Raw genomic sequence first — 18,085 nt, forward strand, 5'->3', positions numbered from 1 at the left:
TTCACCCTCTCATTTTCCACGAAAAAGAATTGCTCTGCAATACAATCCATTATAATCTACATACAATATTTCATAATAAAACAGAATTATTACTTTAATATTACAGCTTATTTGACTTCAATGCAAATTGTGAAAACTTTTAAATATTACATTATAATTACTCTTAATCAAGTGTCACGAGTTACAGAAATGTATATTAATCAGAATTCGAAGGAAAAATCGAATTGCATGAATCTTTCTGCAACAATATGCAACAAGACGTTATATGACAATTTCGTAAATTGTATATTTAATCGAGAACGTTCATCGTTGACAGGGATGCAGAATCGAGGATGAAAAGCACGCGACACGCGGTAAGATACGGTTTAAAATATCGTTGCAAACATGTTCCCTCGCGGTTGTGACTTTGTTTCACAGTATGTGGACGTTGAACAATGTTAAGATGGAATGTGCGCGCGTTAGGAAACGTGGAAAGAACAGAGAGGCGTATAACACGGCTGGAAATTAAGCGCGATGGGTGCCAGGGCGAAGAACATAATGGTGTCGCTTCGCTTGAACCAACCTAGAAATTGCAAACACGTTCCGTGAAATTAGACGCCCGTAGCGTAGACAAGAATCCAACTTCGAGAAAGAAACGGACAAATATTCAATGGGACGACATTTGAGAAAGTCGAAGAAGGGGCTGGTGGCTCTTTCAAAGAAGAGGTTGAAGCGAAATAACGTGAAAATCGGGCATAAAGAAACGTATGAGGCTATCCTGCCGAGCGAATAAAAGGTGATTCCTCGTCGTAAAAATAAAATTCGTTTATTTGAACGAGTTTTCAAAAAAATTTGCTCAACCGATCGAGACGAACCGTGATAAATATCGAATGAACTATTGACGGATGTTATTTAAAAGAATGATAAATTGAATATTATTTCACGTAACCAACTTCAAGTGGTTCCATTTAAAACGTGTAATAATCGGATTAGACGAGTGCAAAGTTTGGTGGAAACGACTATTTCGAAATCAGAGATACACATGTGAATATTTAGTGGATATATTTGGAAATAATGTTCAGAAAAGTTACGATTAGTCACAGAGTCTAATATTAATATTAATTATTAATATTGACTAGATTAAAGATTAATCATCACTAGCTAATATAATGAAACGTCATTTTAATAAATCATTCGCGTGAAATTTCATATTATTCGTATATAATAATAACAAATAACGTAGTAAATAATAATAAATAGTAACAAGTATCAAAATATGTTATTATTTCATTTTTATAAGTAAAAATTTTCATCCTAAAAATTATGACGTTTTGCAAAAATCTAATTAATTAATTTTAAAACTTTGAGAGATATTGACTTAATACATCATCATTAAAAATTCTTTAATAAATTATTACATTTTTTTTTATATCTCGAATAAAAAATTTTACATTTCTTCCGACTAATTCTCGATAGACAGATATTGAGACGATTTTAAAAAAATTTAAAATTTAAAAAAAAATATCGGAATTACTCGATATACGTATTCATATACATATACATGGAAGTTTTTCTCTCTTTTTTTTTTTTTTTACCAGGACATGTAAACCAACATCGCCACGTACATTCAATTTTTTTCTCTTCAAAAGACGAAGCCGACAGCATTCGTTCATACCATTTTTAACTCGACACCGCGAACGTGTCGACGGTAAATTAAATTCGTTTTCCCAGTACGAGAACTGGGTGTCAGTCGTGGCTACTCGATGGAACATAGCTTTCCTTGTCGCACAATGGAATGTCCGATTTTCCGTTAACAATAGTGAAACTGGCTAAACTGTAACAAACGGCTGCTCTGCGTAAGCAAGTACATATATCAAATTGCGCATCATGGAGGAATTTGGGGTAAGATGGCGACGTCGAGCAAAAACAACCCTTAACATCTTGAAATACAGAATGATTCATTTACGTCGAATTTCAAAGCGTACAAATATTAAATTCTTTTTTTTTTTAAGTGGAAAATGTAGAGAATATTCTTAAAAGATTAAATTTCTCTTTTTTAATGGAATAATCATATTTTTATATATCATATTAATGTATCTAAATAATGATTTTGTAGTTCAATATGAAGTCATATAGTTAGAATGATCTAAAGAAATATTGTTATTTAATCAGAGATCTATATTGTACAAGAGATGAAAATATTAATCTGTGATAATTTTAATATTTTCTGAAAGTGTTTGAGAAGAGAAGCTCGTATTATAATAGATCAAAAGAAAATTTTCGTTTTACGTAATATAATGTTTCCCTAAGTAATTTTAATTTGTAAAAAAACATCGATTATTCGAATTTCTCTTATCCGAATGAGCGATTATTCGAAATCAGGTCACGTATATATGTGTTGAAACCACATATCTAGCAATTTATATTTTGAAAGATATTATTCGAATACGATGAAGCTTTATTTAGTCTGAACTTAATTTATATGAAAATTTTATTTAGATATGGCATGAGTAATAAAAGAACAATAATTAAAATTGGAAGATATCTAAATTATTACATTTAAAAAAAGAATAGAAAAGTATAATTTAGTAACTTTTAGAATATATTAAAAAAAATTTACAATTAGCTACATTAAGAATAATGAAATATCATAATCATTAGAATTTCAAAAGAATTTACAATTGGAACAAAGGCAAGTTTCATCCCCCTCCCCCTGGAGAAATTAAATATATAATACAAACGTATCTTACAAAAATTATTTTAATTCCTATGAATTGAATAGATGCAAAGTTGGATGATAAAAATTGTTTTATATTCATAAATCATTCTTTCTTTCTCTTTCCAAACAAATTTCTCTCATTCAAATAATTACTCTTTAATTTATTACAATTATCAATTCAAACAATTAACTCTATTTTTCTAATTAATATCAGAGGGGATTAATATTATCGATTCCAACGAATTCCAAGGCCACGACCTTTATTTTTTCACATAGAAATCTACTACGTGTGAATGAAAATTGATCATATAAGAGAATAGAGATAGATATATATATATATATATATATACTGTTGGGAAGAGTGGTCGATATTCAAAACTAGAACGCAATAAACTGGCAGGAAACTGGTTTTGAAATGCGATTCTTTGTATTCTGAACTTGACACCGCGATCGGAAAATGGTCGCGTCACAGCTTGCGTACTGCGCCTCCGGTCAGGTCGATGCTCGAAACCGAACAAAGATCAATTCGTCTGCCACGGATTGGCGCAGTCATTGAAAGAAATTGCATAACACCGTGACACCGATACAAAGTGCACGATCGAACCGCACTGAACTCTCGAAATAAACCATTATCGGATGAGAAGAGATGATCAAGCGTAAAAATAGAAAACGTGGATGAGATAGATAAAATAAACGCGTTTTCCCTTTGTTTCCTCTCTATTCAATTATAATAAAGAGATATCCTTAAAGACTCGTTCTCTAACGAGTTTTTTAATTTCAACAATTTTTTAAATTGTCCAGGAAAAGGAGGATGTAATATTTCTTTTTTTTATAATTTTTATAAAATTTACAGAGAAACGTAAAAACAGTAGGTAGCAGTTAAAGAAGCAGTCGGTATATTTTGGAAAATATTTTTTAAAAAGTGGAGGAAGAACGTATGTTACACCACGTTGTTTTTTTTTAATTGCTACAGTGAGCAACAGTGAATTATTTCTATTATAAATTTAATGAAATGTAACATATATATATAATTCTTGTAAATACTCGTTCAATTTTGTTTTATATTGAATTTCCTGAGTATATAAAATATTATGAACGGAATAATTGTAAAATCAATCCTTAAAGTTATTATATTTTATTCAAATATAATATTGTAATGTTAATATTATAATTTGTTTGAATATATAATAATACGTGTTTAGATTTCGATCATCTATTATTGTGAAAAAAATATTCCAAAATTGAAATTGTATTCAAAGAATGAAAATTTAAAAATAAATCGAAAGAGATTTTTTGTTAAAAACGAAATTATTGCATGTGGAACATCTATCTAAATATACATAGGTATAAAAATTTCTGATTCATTGAAATCAGAATTTTCGATTTGATAGCTGATAAAATACGAGGATTTATGCAACTGTATAAATTTGTACATAAATTTCAGCAAGTGTAAACCAGATTTAAGATTTACAATAAACGAATTGAATTTTAAATTAATACAAATACGAATGAAAAATGCAAATGTATGTTCCTTGAAATTTATTTGCATCCTTCCTTCTTTGCAATTTCTTTTGACAATTTTTCTTGTAACTCCTTTGAAATTCGAAGCAAGACGTAGAATTGTTCGTTCAAATATTGCACAAAGTTTTCTACTTCCCTTATTCTTTCCATATTATTTTTCTTACTTTTAAAATTATTTTTCATATATTTATATATATATGACACAATTTCTATGTAATAATATCTATGTGTAATATCATAATTATATTACTACATATTCTTTTGACCACAAAAGATGATGAACCACATGATACTTTTATTCAACATTTTTCCTGGATATATTATTTCTTTTATTTTACATAATCAATAATATGCGAGTTTAAAAAAATGAATGTATTTGCAATCAAATCAAGCATCTTAAAATTCGTGTACTTCTGTTCTTGGAAATTTTTTCTATGAATAATCTTAAAATGAACAATATTATTATTGACTGTTATTTAATCTTATGAAAATTTTATTTATTAAATCCTGATTTCTTCACTCTATTTTTATTTCTATCAATTATTTAATAAGTAAAAAGATTTTATGTATTTTATGTATTAATATTTTACAATTTTTTATTAATTTATTATATAAATTTTCATAATATTAAAAGGAAAAGAATTTCTGAACTGAATAATAAAAATGTAAATATAGAAAAAAAGAAACAAAAAAAATATTAATTTAATGTAAAATAATAAAAGTATGATAAAAGTTTGATTTATATATATATATAATCCAGATATTAAATTCTAGATATTAAATTTTTATTAAACATTAAAATCAAAAATGAAATTTTCTCTGCAAAACTGATGAAAAAAAATATATTAAACTTATTTGTTCATGTTCAGTTTATATTCATATTTTTTATTTAATTTTTTTTTTTTTACTGCATATAATAAAAACTCACTCTATGTACTCGTTCTAAAGATAAATTAAAAGTACTTTTTATATTCTTTCTTTGATATTAGTAAGTATTCTTTTAAAAAAGAACATTTACAAGTATTTAAATTATGAAATGTCAATATGATAATTATTCCATATTATTCATATTCTTATCAAATCAATCCCATTAAAACAATTGATTGAAAACATCAAAGAAAGAATTTTTAAATTCAAACAAACAATCATCTCATTTTCATATCTAAAAAAAAAAAACTGTCAAAGAGTTATAATAATATATAAAATAAAGAAATATATATATATATATATATATATTAAACATCTTATAATTTTTTTCTACTACTGTAATCTTTTATCCAATATAATCCCCCTACAAAAACAACCAATTCAATATCTTTGTTCAGGCTTTAGCCTTCGTTCAAGTCGGAGAAAAATATTCTAATAAATTTTATCGAAAACGTTTACCCTCCACTAGAATATGGAAAGTGCTGTATAATTCGGTTCAGAGAAGAAAAAAAATTTTTTTTAGGGAGGGAAGGGGGAGGAGGGAGAAGGTACATAAATTTAAAAGTATCCAAAGCGTAGGTTTACCGGTCGCTTTATCTCAAGGAGCCACGCCTCCGGATTGAAGGATAAAGGGCTAACGATACTCGGAGCCCTTTTTTCTTTCCTGCTCATACTTTCATTGTATATGGTGAAACAAAAAAATCAAAATTGTATTATTTTGTATCAGTGGAAAAAGATTTATCCTCTTCCAGATATATAAATGATTGAAAAATTTAATTTTTCAGATGTAAAAAAATTTGAAATTTTTATTTTCTATTTTTTTTATCTTTTTATTTCTTTGCTTGATTTATTTAATAAAATTTATTTATATTTCTCATTCTTGAAGATAAATAGATTGAATCTAAAAATGATACAGGAAGATAAGAATTTATATCAGTAAACAATAAGTTGTTTTTAAAAATGTGCTTGTACGAAGATCAAGTAAAGATAAAAAAAAAGAAGTATAAAGAAATTTATGATTACAATTAAAACTATAATTAAAATTTAAAGATGTTTTATCCTATTGATTACAGAAGGAAAAGAGAAATAAAATATCTATAGTATTTATATTGCTATTTGTAATACAATACTAATGTGTTTTATTTCAATATTTAAAACATTATAAATGAAAAAATCTTTGCAAAATGATAATTTTCTAATCCAAATTTCTTCAAAATACTTTTACACAAAAAGAAACATTGTTTTCTGGAAACGAAAATTATATTACCAATGAAAAATTTATAAAATCAATTAAAATAATTTTTAACTTTACTGAGTCATATTCAGATTTTTAATAATTTAAGCATATAAAAGATAAAGATACTTCTGGTGTTAAAAGATATGAGTACGTTCCCATTCAACGTTTCTATTCCATTGTACGGTCATAGGTCATCGATTGGAACGTAGATGCGAAATCGATTCGGCCAATTAAACGGTTCGACGCTTTTAATTTGATTAATTTGCATCCCTATTTTTAATTTAGACGCTAATTGAAACTTTAACCGAGGTATTCCTCGCGCAACGATTTCATTCTTTACCGAAGAATAGACTGTTATACGTCTATTTCGCAGTAATGGAAACTAATTTGATCCGTAAAGTACGGATTCAAGTGGGATGAAAAATGGCGGAATAACAACAGCTGTTAACGAAGTCACGCGCAGACCTTGAAAAGGTAACCCACCACAATTTCAACAGAGGATAATTTATGTAAATTATGAGCTATCCAATTGTTGTAAATTTTTATCTATCCGAGTATGCGTTAATAAATAATAAAAGAGAAAGATTACTATTGTGAAAAATCTCTCATTAGAGAGAATTTGCATGAAAGAACATTTTTGTAACCAGAAATCGAAATGAACACTTATTACTTTTTTAAAAAAAATTCTGTTCAAAGTCATAGAATAGGATAGAAAAATGAATAAAATAAAATTCAAAAAAATTAAGAACACACGCAATAAAGAAATCGTATGACTGATTAAATTTTTAAGTGGAAAATTTTTTAAAATTTTTTTACTTTACAATTTTTAACTTTTCTTAGTTTTAATTTTTACTCGAAAATGAAAGCTTAAACGGAAAAATTGTGTTCTTTCTATTCCATTCATTATTATTGTATATAAAATCATCTCCTACTCAATTATTCATTGCAAGACAATATTCCAGTATATTTTAAGAGGATATCTTATGAAACTTTTATGAAAAGAAACATTAAGAATATTTTTAAAATATGTTCTTATAATTTACATCTTAGAATCTGTAATAACAAAAATTGGAATGGAAACAAGTTATTTAAAAATGTTTGTTAAAAAAAGGATAATCTATAAAAGATAGAGAAAAAAACAAATTTAATAATAAAGAACCAATTCGATTTTTATTTCCCATATTCTACAATTTCCATTCCTAAACTTTCGTTTTCAACAATTTCTCTCCACCCATCCTATTGGAATTTTTCAACTTTTCGAGAATCATCTTTAAAAAAAAAAAGATCCGTAATACAAACAGAATCCGCGAAAAAAAAGAACCTCCATGAAAACTGTTCAACAACAACGCATTAATGGCGGAATGCATTTGTTTCCGTCTCCTATCATTTGCGGCCGAGGGAAAAGTGAAAATGTTGCATCACGCAAATCGAAGCGGAATTACACGCTGGTGGAAAATTGCAGTGTCGGGAAGCTCTCGAATAATCGGCGTAGAAAATGACGATTGTAACGATCATAGGTGAAAGGAAATCGGGCGCAGGGTTGGACAAAGGTATAATTAAGAAACGTATATCACGTGGAAAGGAAATATACGTACGCATTAAGCACGCTTACTTTCAGGGAACAGGGAAGTAAGCGTTCTAACAAGATTACTTACCCGAGGCGCGACGTTTTGAATGTATAAAATGAATTTTAAATCTGTCCACGAATATCTCGCACCGTGAATAATCTTCACCGACATTAAGCGGCATTTCTCGCGGCAACACCAATTGCGCATGCATTAGGCGAAATTTTAAAAACGCGTTGAAAAGAGTAAAAAGAGAAGTAAACGATTTTTATCCTTCCTTTTTAAGAAAGGAGGGGAATTAGAAAAAATTTGACATGTGTGTTAGGATGGAAACGTGAAAGACAAATTTTAATGTGATTGGTTTTTTCCTTTTTTTTAATTTCATGTGATGATAATGACAGTAATTATTAAAAATTTTTTGCAGGAATTAATTATAACAATCTTTCTTGATTTTGATCTCTGATAGGGAACAGAATGTGTGTTGTATGTGTTGATAATAATATGTTTTTAAAAACAAATAATAGTTCTAATTATGAGAGTATATTATAAGAATATAATCTTGAGTGAAAAATTTGGAATAAATTAAAGAAAATCAGTATTTTGCAAGAATTTTTAATTTGCTTATCTATATGGGAGTTTAATTCGAAATACCATTTGATTTATATAATAGTATTGCTATAAATATAAATACTGTGAACATTTCACTTTTCTCGATAGCTAAGGAATGAAACAGCGTCATTAAATTTTACGTAATTGTAATTTCTTATTGCAGTTATTGCTAATAACTCATTATATGCAACTTTAAATAAATTGAATAAAAAAATTAAAAAAGATAAGGAATTAAAAATTATTGTTGCACCTCAAAAATTAATTTTTTTAGAAATTTTTTTTTCAAGAACTTTTTTTCAAGGATGAGAAAAATTCATATAACTATCCAAACCAAATATAAAATATAAAATATAAAGATGTGCAAAAAAGTTATCATAATTTTTAAATATTTAAATTTCTCAAAATAATTTCCATGTGACTTATTATAATTCTTACTTTTCTTTATTATGACATAATATTAATAAAAAAAAACTATTGTGAATAATAAGAATAATAATATAAGAGACTTAATCTAATGTATACTAATGTGACTAATAAACTAAACATAAGATTTTTCATTTTTAAATTAAAATTATAATATATAAATATTTCAATAATATTTGATAAATAATAAATAATATTTGTTGTGTAATTAAGCAGCATTAAGCACCTAAGCAAAGAAAATAATATCTTTAAATAATATTTCAAGATATTAATTCAAATATGAAATATAATATTTTTTAGAATATTGTAATAATATGTACACCACTACATATTATTAAATATTAATAATAATGAAATTAACATACATATAGCAATAATAAAAACATATAATATTAATTTTGTTAGCTTATAGAATAGTAAACGATACTCGATATAAACTTTACGTGAAATAATATTTTGCTTATGAGAATATTTCAATTACTTTTGTCTCAAACTATATGAAATTTTCCCCTATTTCGCGAGAGATCGAAGAAAATCGTATCATCCCGGTATCGCTTCATACGATGCTTAAGAGCGATAGGTGAATGAGCCGATTCGTTCTCGAGAAAACAGGACGTCGCGACTAGTTTGAAACTACGTTAAACACGAGAGTCGAATCAAACGAGAGCTCGACTGCAACTTCTTCCCCCGGAGATTTCCTTCGGTGTTGGAATTCCATTACGCGAAACTCGGTCTGGAACGACGTGCTATCTTACGAAAATGTAATTACTGGTGGAAAACGAGTTCAAACTCGAGGACAAAGCTATGAAATCTTTTTTTCTTTTTTTTTCTTTTTTTTTATCACCATTAAATGATCACAGGAAGATTTTCAACTCGATGGATTTTCAACTTGATCGTTTCTATCAACGAGATTTCAATCTATGGATCGAAGATATTAACTATTAAAATAGTTTTTGATCGGTAGTTAAGATCGTAATCAGGAACGTTGATCAGATTCGAATTTTTTAATTGGATAAAGATAAAAGAGAAGCGACAATTTTTTATTAAATTGACATCTAATTTGAACCTCTGATGAGTATCTTATAAGAAATGAAAAAAATTAAACTTGACTTAGTAGATTCGAATAGGGAGTACTTAATAGAAATTCTTCAATTATTTAAAATTAATTTTTTTAAAAGTAACTATTATAATTTTCATATGTGATCTAATCTCTCTCTGCATTAGCTATCTTATATATAATTATATTTCTAATGTAATATTGTAAATTCAATATCTTTAATCAATTATAAATAAATTTCTGTTATGTTCATTCTATAATTTCATATAATTTTCTCAAATTTGTAACAAAAAATGAAATATACTTTTTCAACTCTTACAAATATATTCTATGTATATTTATAAAAGATTCATTGTCTAAGTTAGAAATATTTGATTCTCCAAATTAGTCATTCTACTGTTCCAAATCAATTTAAATTACAGACAAAGAGTGTTGGTATTTTTTTCATCTGTGTCATTAATAAAAATTTAAAAAATACATTTTGTAAATTTATCTCAGTTACATATATGCTAATCAAAATTGATTAATGTAATTACAAACGATCAAAAATAATGAAAATTGCAATTTTTCACGACTTTCAATGAAATCTTCATACATGTATAATTAACATAAATCTTCAGAATGTATTTTTTAAATTTTCATTACTCGAATAAAAAAATAAAAGGTCAATTTTCGTTATAATTTTCTTCAAGATTTTTTTTGCACCTAATAATTTCCCAAAACAATTCATCAAGTTCAATTTTAAAAAGAATTATTTTTAAAGTAAAGACTTAAAAACGTGATCACCATCACCACCATGAACAACAACATTTTCACGTGGATGGCGTAAATCCCGGAAAGATTCTAATTTACATGGAACGAATAGTGGTCGTAAAGGACTTACTCTTATGTCTGGAGAACCTCCTCAGTTTCTTGAAGAACGGCATGCTCGTCGCCTGGTCGTCGATTCCCTCGATCTCTCGAATCGATCGCCGTTAACTGCGCCCAATGTCGAGAAGCTCGTTACGATCGCCGATCACGGAGCCTCGATCGAAGACCTCGTCGGAGAAAAACCGCCCTCGTGCGTGAACGAACGAGCTTGAAGTGCCGCCTCCTGGTTTACATCGGGATACGACGAGCCGTCCGTTGAATTCTGTCTGCCTCTTACACGATCCCAACCTCGGCCGCTTCTCTCTTCTCTCGCCAGACTTGTACGCGTTTCCACTTATCCCCACTGTCGAGTTTTATAAGAGAGGAACCCGGGCACGAGCCTCGCAGTCCCCGCGTGCTCTTGAATCGAGGCTCGACGATCGACCACTCGACGCTCTTCACCCGATCGCCCTAGTGACAAATCGAGTCTCAGCCTTGCCCCATCCTTGCTTAAATTTTTCCGCTGGAAAGAAATTATCGAATCGTCTCGTAAATGATCGTTTTGAAACGATCTAATTGCAGAGAATTACTCGGATAAAATTGAAAATGATTGTACGTAAAATGAAAAAGTAACGAGTTGTTTCATCGAGTAAATAATAATATCTTGAAAGTCTAATCTCGGTTACAGAGAATTGTTTATTATTAAATTATTTATTCATGTGAAGAAAGAATGAAGCTGTGTAAAAACAGTGAGATAATAGTAATTTATTCTCTTTAATTAAAATATTTTATTTGGTATTTTTTTTTATTCTTCAAAACATGTTGCAATATTTGAAGCATCAAGATAAGATATAACTATATCTCAAAATTCTTTTTGTTATAATTGTTGCTAAACATATATATAAATATATTACAGAAGAGAATAAATATATTAAATTACATTACCATATTGCAAGCACAAATTTGAAAGAATTACATTTTTTCCTATCCTTTTCTATTTTTCTATTTTTGTAAATTTTTTAGATTGGATAAAAATTATTAAATTTCCTATTTATTAAATAATTTTGCAAATTTAATATTAATTAGTATTTTAATATTAATTATTAATAATATTAATTACTAATTAGTTTCAGTTGCAAAGAATCTTTTATTTTTTATAGAACTTGTAAGTATATATGTATGTATATATAAAATTAAATTAATGAAATAGATCTGATAACATGCAATTCTGATAAACAAATGATAAATATAAGTTGTAAAAATTTCCTTTTCCAGTATAACAATAGCTAATTATATCATAAATGTCATGATAGAAAAGAATAAATAATTTATCATTGTATTTTTTTTCTTTAAAATATTCTATTTAGCACTTCTTCATTTTTTAAGAATGATTATGCTAATATTTGGAATAATACATATTTTATAATTATTAATCTTCATAATATGAGAGTCGTAATCTCTAACATTAAATAAGTTGCAATGAATGAAGTATAACTTATCCCATTTTTATTATAATTGTTAAACAAACATGTACATTAGATAAAATAATAAATATATTACATTATATTATAATCATAAATTTAACAGCATTATATTTTTATAAATAATATTTTTATAAATAAATAAATTCTAGTTTATTTATTTTAAAAAGAATCTACAAAAAAATATAGTAAAATTTCAGATTTAATATATATATATATATATATATATATATATATATGTGTGTGTATATGTATATATGTTCACTGATAAAATATTTTAACTAATTTTAAGTAAAGAAGACATATTTTTTTAAAAAATAGATTCTTTCAAATCAATATTAATAAATTAATTATTTTATTCATTGCAGAACTTTTTAAGTAGTATTTTTAAATAGAAAAAAATAGAAATCACATAAATTAACTGAAAAAATGAAATATCTTTTGAAAAAAGCTTAAAAAATGAATAAGAAATAGACAGAATGTTTAAGAAAGTTGTAATATATATAGTAAATTTAAATTAAATAAAATCTAATATTTATTTTTAAATAATTATCATGGTCTACTATAAATATCTACTTTTTTAATTTATACAATATTGCATTACATATGCATATTAATTAACAATTTTGTTTTTTCTAAGTACAAATTTATAATATCAATTGATAGAATATATAATATCAATTACTAGAATAATATTTTGGAAATATGATATTCAATATCCTAAAATCCTTCAAAACTTAAAAAATTTTATGTTCATGATTCTAAAAACTTTTACTATTTTTGTAATTCGAAAATCTTGAAATCCAAAATAAGAATTATTTATATAATTTCTCATAACTTGTAACATATATGTATATGGAAACATAACCTATTTTTATTTAAACTAATAATAATTCAATTGAATTTATGTTTTCTATTAATTTTATTTTTATAATTTTATTTTAAAATAATTTCTATGAAGAAAAAATATAAAAATAAAATTTTTTTATAAAAAAAAAATTACTATTGTTATAATTATTAATTGGTTACGTAAAAATGAAAATTTTAAAAAATTATCACAATCACTTTATTTTAAAATAAAAAAATTTGCTTTTTTTGTACATATGTTTTTTTATTATGTTGTTTTCTTATATATATATAAATTTAAAAAATGATTTTATATACTATCTTTATATATTTATAAAGATAATCTTATCAACTACGTAATATTATAAATAATTTTCGTGAAAAATAATTGAAAATTAATAAAATTATATCGATACTTCAAGAAATATAAAAAAAATGCATTCAATATATATATTATTATTGTCGTTAACTTTCCAAATATTGAAAATTTTATTTAAAATATTATTTTATAAAATTTTATACAAAATTTTATATTTTTTTTCTTATTAAAAACTTTTAAAAATATCTACTATATATGAATTTAAATATATTAATGAATTTTTCTATTAAATCTAATAAAATTATACGTTTTCTTAAAGACGGATAGAAGAATTCAGTTGTTTTTTAAAAATAAAGTTAAAGTTACTTACAAATAGTTCAAAGTAGTCAATTGTTGCCTCGACAATCTCTTCTCAAATCAATCCGATTCATTTACTTTCCAATACAAGCTTCGATTGCGAGATAAGAGGATAGTTGAGCGAAAAAAAAAAAAAATAAAAGAAAAAGAAATAATGCAAAAGTAATTATCAAGCGAAATGAATTGATATCAAATTAAATTATAAAAGGAATAGCCTCAAATAATTTGATTTACTTTTTCTTTATAAGAAGAAAATTAGTTTCGAAAATAGTATTGAATTCGTTCACGAATTGAAACAATCGAATCAATTTAATAATATTTTTACACAATATACTCCGGATAACTGTCTGTTTCAATTTCACAATTAGCACTGTGCTTAAAATCTCTAGAACAATACTTTCTAGACTTTTTTGAATTTAACTTCCTGTTATAATATACAAATTATTTGTAACTTTTTCTCTTCTTCCATGTAAAGTAAAACAAATTAGAAAAATAAATATGATTTTATAATGATTAAAAAAATATATACTTTATTTTCTAGTCTGATAGACGAAAAAATTAATAATTACGTCGCTTAAATTCCTAGGTTGGTGATTCTAAGTTAGTAATCTAAATTATCTAGTAATCTAGATATAATGCTAGGAATCAAAATTTTTAAAATTATAAATAAAAAAATAAATTAAAGTATTATTATATTATATGTACATATATATATAAAATTTATAAATTAAAAAAATTTATTCGATTAATTTTTTGCTTTAACATAAAAAAAAAACTAATACATTTGAATTTTCTGGTAATAAGTGACTTCTTTTTGAACTAACTGTTTTCTAGTAATTAAAGATCGAAGTTGAAAAGTAACGTATTAAATATATATGTATATAGTGAAATATTTACACATAGTAGTTTAATAAACATGAATAATCGTGTATTTAAATTATATGTATATTTGCATATCCTGAAATAAGGATCTCTAATTGTTGTGCAAGAAAATTTTTTATCCTCTAACTTGTAATTTGTGACTGTATAGAATTTTAATAATATTAGTTTGCAATTGTGCAAGAGTAGCCAATTAATTCGGAACCAATCATACGGTTCAGCAAACCGGTCGATCATAAAAAAGTAATGTATTCAAAATATAGGAAATTAAGTTTTACGAGTAGATGGTTAAAAGTTAAAGTTAACTCAAGTTCTCTTAACACAGTCCTTGATTAAAATTCGCGGTATTCTTTCAGCTGGTAGTACAAGAAGCCGACATTTGAAGGTAAGGGCAAAGTTTAAGCTACTTCAGTTAAGCTACCTATTATTCCATAGAAGATGAACCTATCTGAAATTTTCTCGGACTTTGTTAAAACTCTCGCAAAAGAAATTTAAATAGGTATGATCGGAAAGAATATCAAAGTGTAACTTTCACGAACGAATCGTGAATAAAAAATATAGATATGAATTCTTTTAATGACTTATTCAATGTTAAATCTTGTTTTTATTAAATATTTTATTCCTATAATATATTATTTTTAATAAAAATATTAAATTTTTACTTGAAAATCTATAATTTTATCAAAAAATGATATGACATATTAAAAATTAAGAAGACAGCAAAAACTAACCTATTATTATAAGTACATTGTGAATTTTTATACAATTAAATTTTTATGATTGTTATTTGTAATTCTCAATTCAATATTATTCATTTCAATTCTCGTTAATTCAAATTTTATGAAATAAAATATAACAAATATTATAATCTTTAAATAAATTATTACATTTGAAAAATATACATTTATAATTTACGAATTAATATATTTAATGCATATATCAAAAATCGAAGTGGATATTGTGAATATATGTGTATAGTGAATATTGATTTAATAAATACAAAAAATAATTAATAAAAATAGTGAATAAAATAATTTAAAAAAGTAATTAAATAAAGAAATGCAACGAAATGTATGTGCGTATTGATATACATTAATATGTATGCATTGATATCATATTGAACATACAAAAGGAAAACCGGATATATGCAAATTCTTTATATTTCACATTTCTTGAAAAAGTTCATAATGATTATACGCATCGCCATAAAGTTTTATGATATTTATTTATATATATATATATATATATATATATATATATATATATTTCAATTATATTATACTTATACAATTATATATAAATACATTCACATAATTGGACTAACGATCAACAATTGTTTAGATAATAGGAACTCAGCCAGAGTTCAATTAATCAGACATCGCTAAATTTCATTCATACAAACGGAAGTCAATAAACGTAATTAAATTCACTATCATCTATCGTAATTAAATTCACAATCTTGTTGAAAGTATATATGATAATTTATAAATAGCACTTATGAATAATATTGCCTATTTAAATCTGTCGTGCATTATGAGCTATTACTGGTTCAACTATTGGAGGATAATCAAGGCGTAAATAAAAGCCTTTGAAGCAAGGAGTTGGCCACCTTTTTAGAGGCAGCAAAGGGGATGAAATTCACAAAGCCAAGGAAAGCTAGGTTCAATAAGCTCGGGATCTTTATTTCCGGTGAATGAGAAGAAACAGCCTTAGGTCTTAAAACCTAAGAACTTTTTATCCATCAATTTCATTAACCGATTTTCAACAATCGATTATTAGTTAATTTAATGTTTATTTTCCACACATTGATTACGCGTATAATCAAATGATATTAAAAATACGGAATAAAAAGTAAAAATTGAATAATAAAACGTGTTAATGATTCACGTTATCAATTTATAAAAATTTCAAATGGAAACAAAAATTTTTGCAAAGAAAAAATTATTTGGAATCATTTAAGGAATTTTTAATTAAATCTTGCTACTTGGTTTTTGAGATACCCTGTATATATTTCTATTTTGGCATTGATAGTGGCACAACTCAAAATCTAAATTAGGGAAGCTTTTTTAAAATTTACATTTTTGAAAGTACTAAATACTTTATTAAGTATTATATATAATTGCAAATTAATTATTATAATTTTTAAATTTATATAAAAATAAAAATATAATATAAACTTTGTATTGCATTATTATAATACATGCATTAAAAGATGGCAATCATTTCATTCCATAGTTTACAGCAATTTTGATTATTTAATTAAATAAATAGCAAAGTTGTCCAATTACGAAAGATGTTAATTAAATCGTTTTTTATGAATTAATTTTCTTTAAAATAATAGCTATTTTAATTTATATGAAGTTGTAATAGTTACATCGTAAAATCTTCGTGTTCACTCTTTCATAGGATAATTCCCGAAGAAATTCGATTTCTATGAAAAAGATGAACTTAACTTTTTAAATAGTTATTAAATATTAAGATTGTTAGCACAGTTTAGTTTAATGTATTGCACTAAACATTCATTCAATTATGTCGCTTTCATATAACAACTAAATATTTTATCATTTCTATTTGAATTTAGATGTAAAAGTTTTTTGCTTAATTTTTTATTTATGAAAAGTAAAAGTAGACATAATTTTTATTCTTTATTGCTTGACAGTACTTTCTAGTAGCATTTAATTATCTTTATATAACGTTATATTGAAATACTGTCAAGTCATGAGTTAAATACTTTTAGAAATCGAATAAAACTTATATTTATTATACTTTTTTGAAAATTTTTGACATTTTATTTTAACATAATAACAAAACAAAGAAACATATTTAACCTCATAAAATAATTTAAAGAATTAATAAATTTTACATAATATATCAATTTAAAATATTTCTAATAATTTATGATAAAATTTATTAACTAATTATTTTATAAAACTTATAAAATTAGTTTATTTGATTTTTAAAAATAGAATAGTTGCATTAGATAAGAAAATTAGTTTGATTATTATTTTTGAATAAATAACATATATAAAATCAAGTTTTAATTTAACAATTTTAACAAATTAACAAACATCAATCTAACTAAACATCAATCAATTTTTTAAAAAATGGTTTCTCTTTTATATCTATTTATATTATATCATAAAATTATCATAAATATGTCATAATACTCAACAGTTCTTTCCAATTTTCTTTTATTACCATGCTTCTCAATATTCTTAAACAATCTTGTTGCCAATCGATCAAAATTTGGATTTACAAATAATTTTTATCTTCAAAATAAAAACACAATACAAATTTAAATACATCTTTTCCATCAT

The 18,085-nt window shown here is 25.1% G+C and overlaps 1 protein-coding gene across 1 annotated transcript in view; it reads right to left on the reverse strand.

The window, feature by feature from the left end:
* LOC552297 (low density lipoprotein receptor adapter protein 1-B) overlaps window positions 1-11,321 on the reverse strand; it is an 86,136-nt gene extending 74,815 nt beyond the window's left edge. Inside the window, exon 1 of the mRNA XM_006557258.3 lies at window positions 10,921-11,321. Within this exon, the coding sequence (XP_006557321.2) occupies window positions 10,921-10,963 (43 nt within the window). The 5' untranslated portion in view covers window positions 10,964-11,321. The remainder of the gene's footprint in view (window positions 1-10,920) is intronic.
* Window positions 11,322-18,085: the final 6,764 nt, after the last annotated feature.

Source organism: Apis mellifera, linkage group LG3 (assembly GCF_003254395.2).
Source record: "Apis mellifera strain DH4 linkage group LG3, Amel_HAv3.1, whole genome shotgun sequence".
Lineage (NCBI taxonomy): Eukaryota > Metazoa > Arthropoda > Insecta > Hymenoptera > Apidae > Apis > Apis mellifera.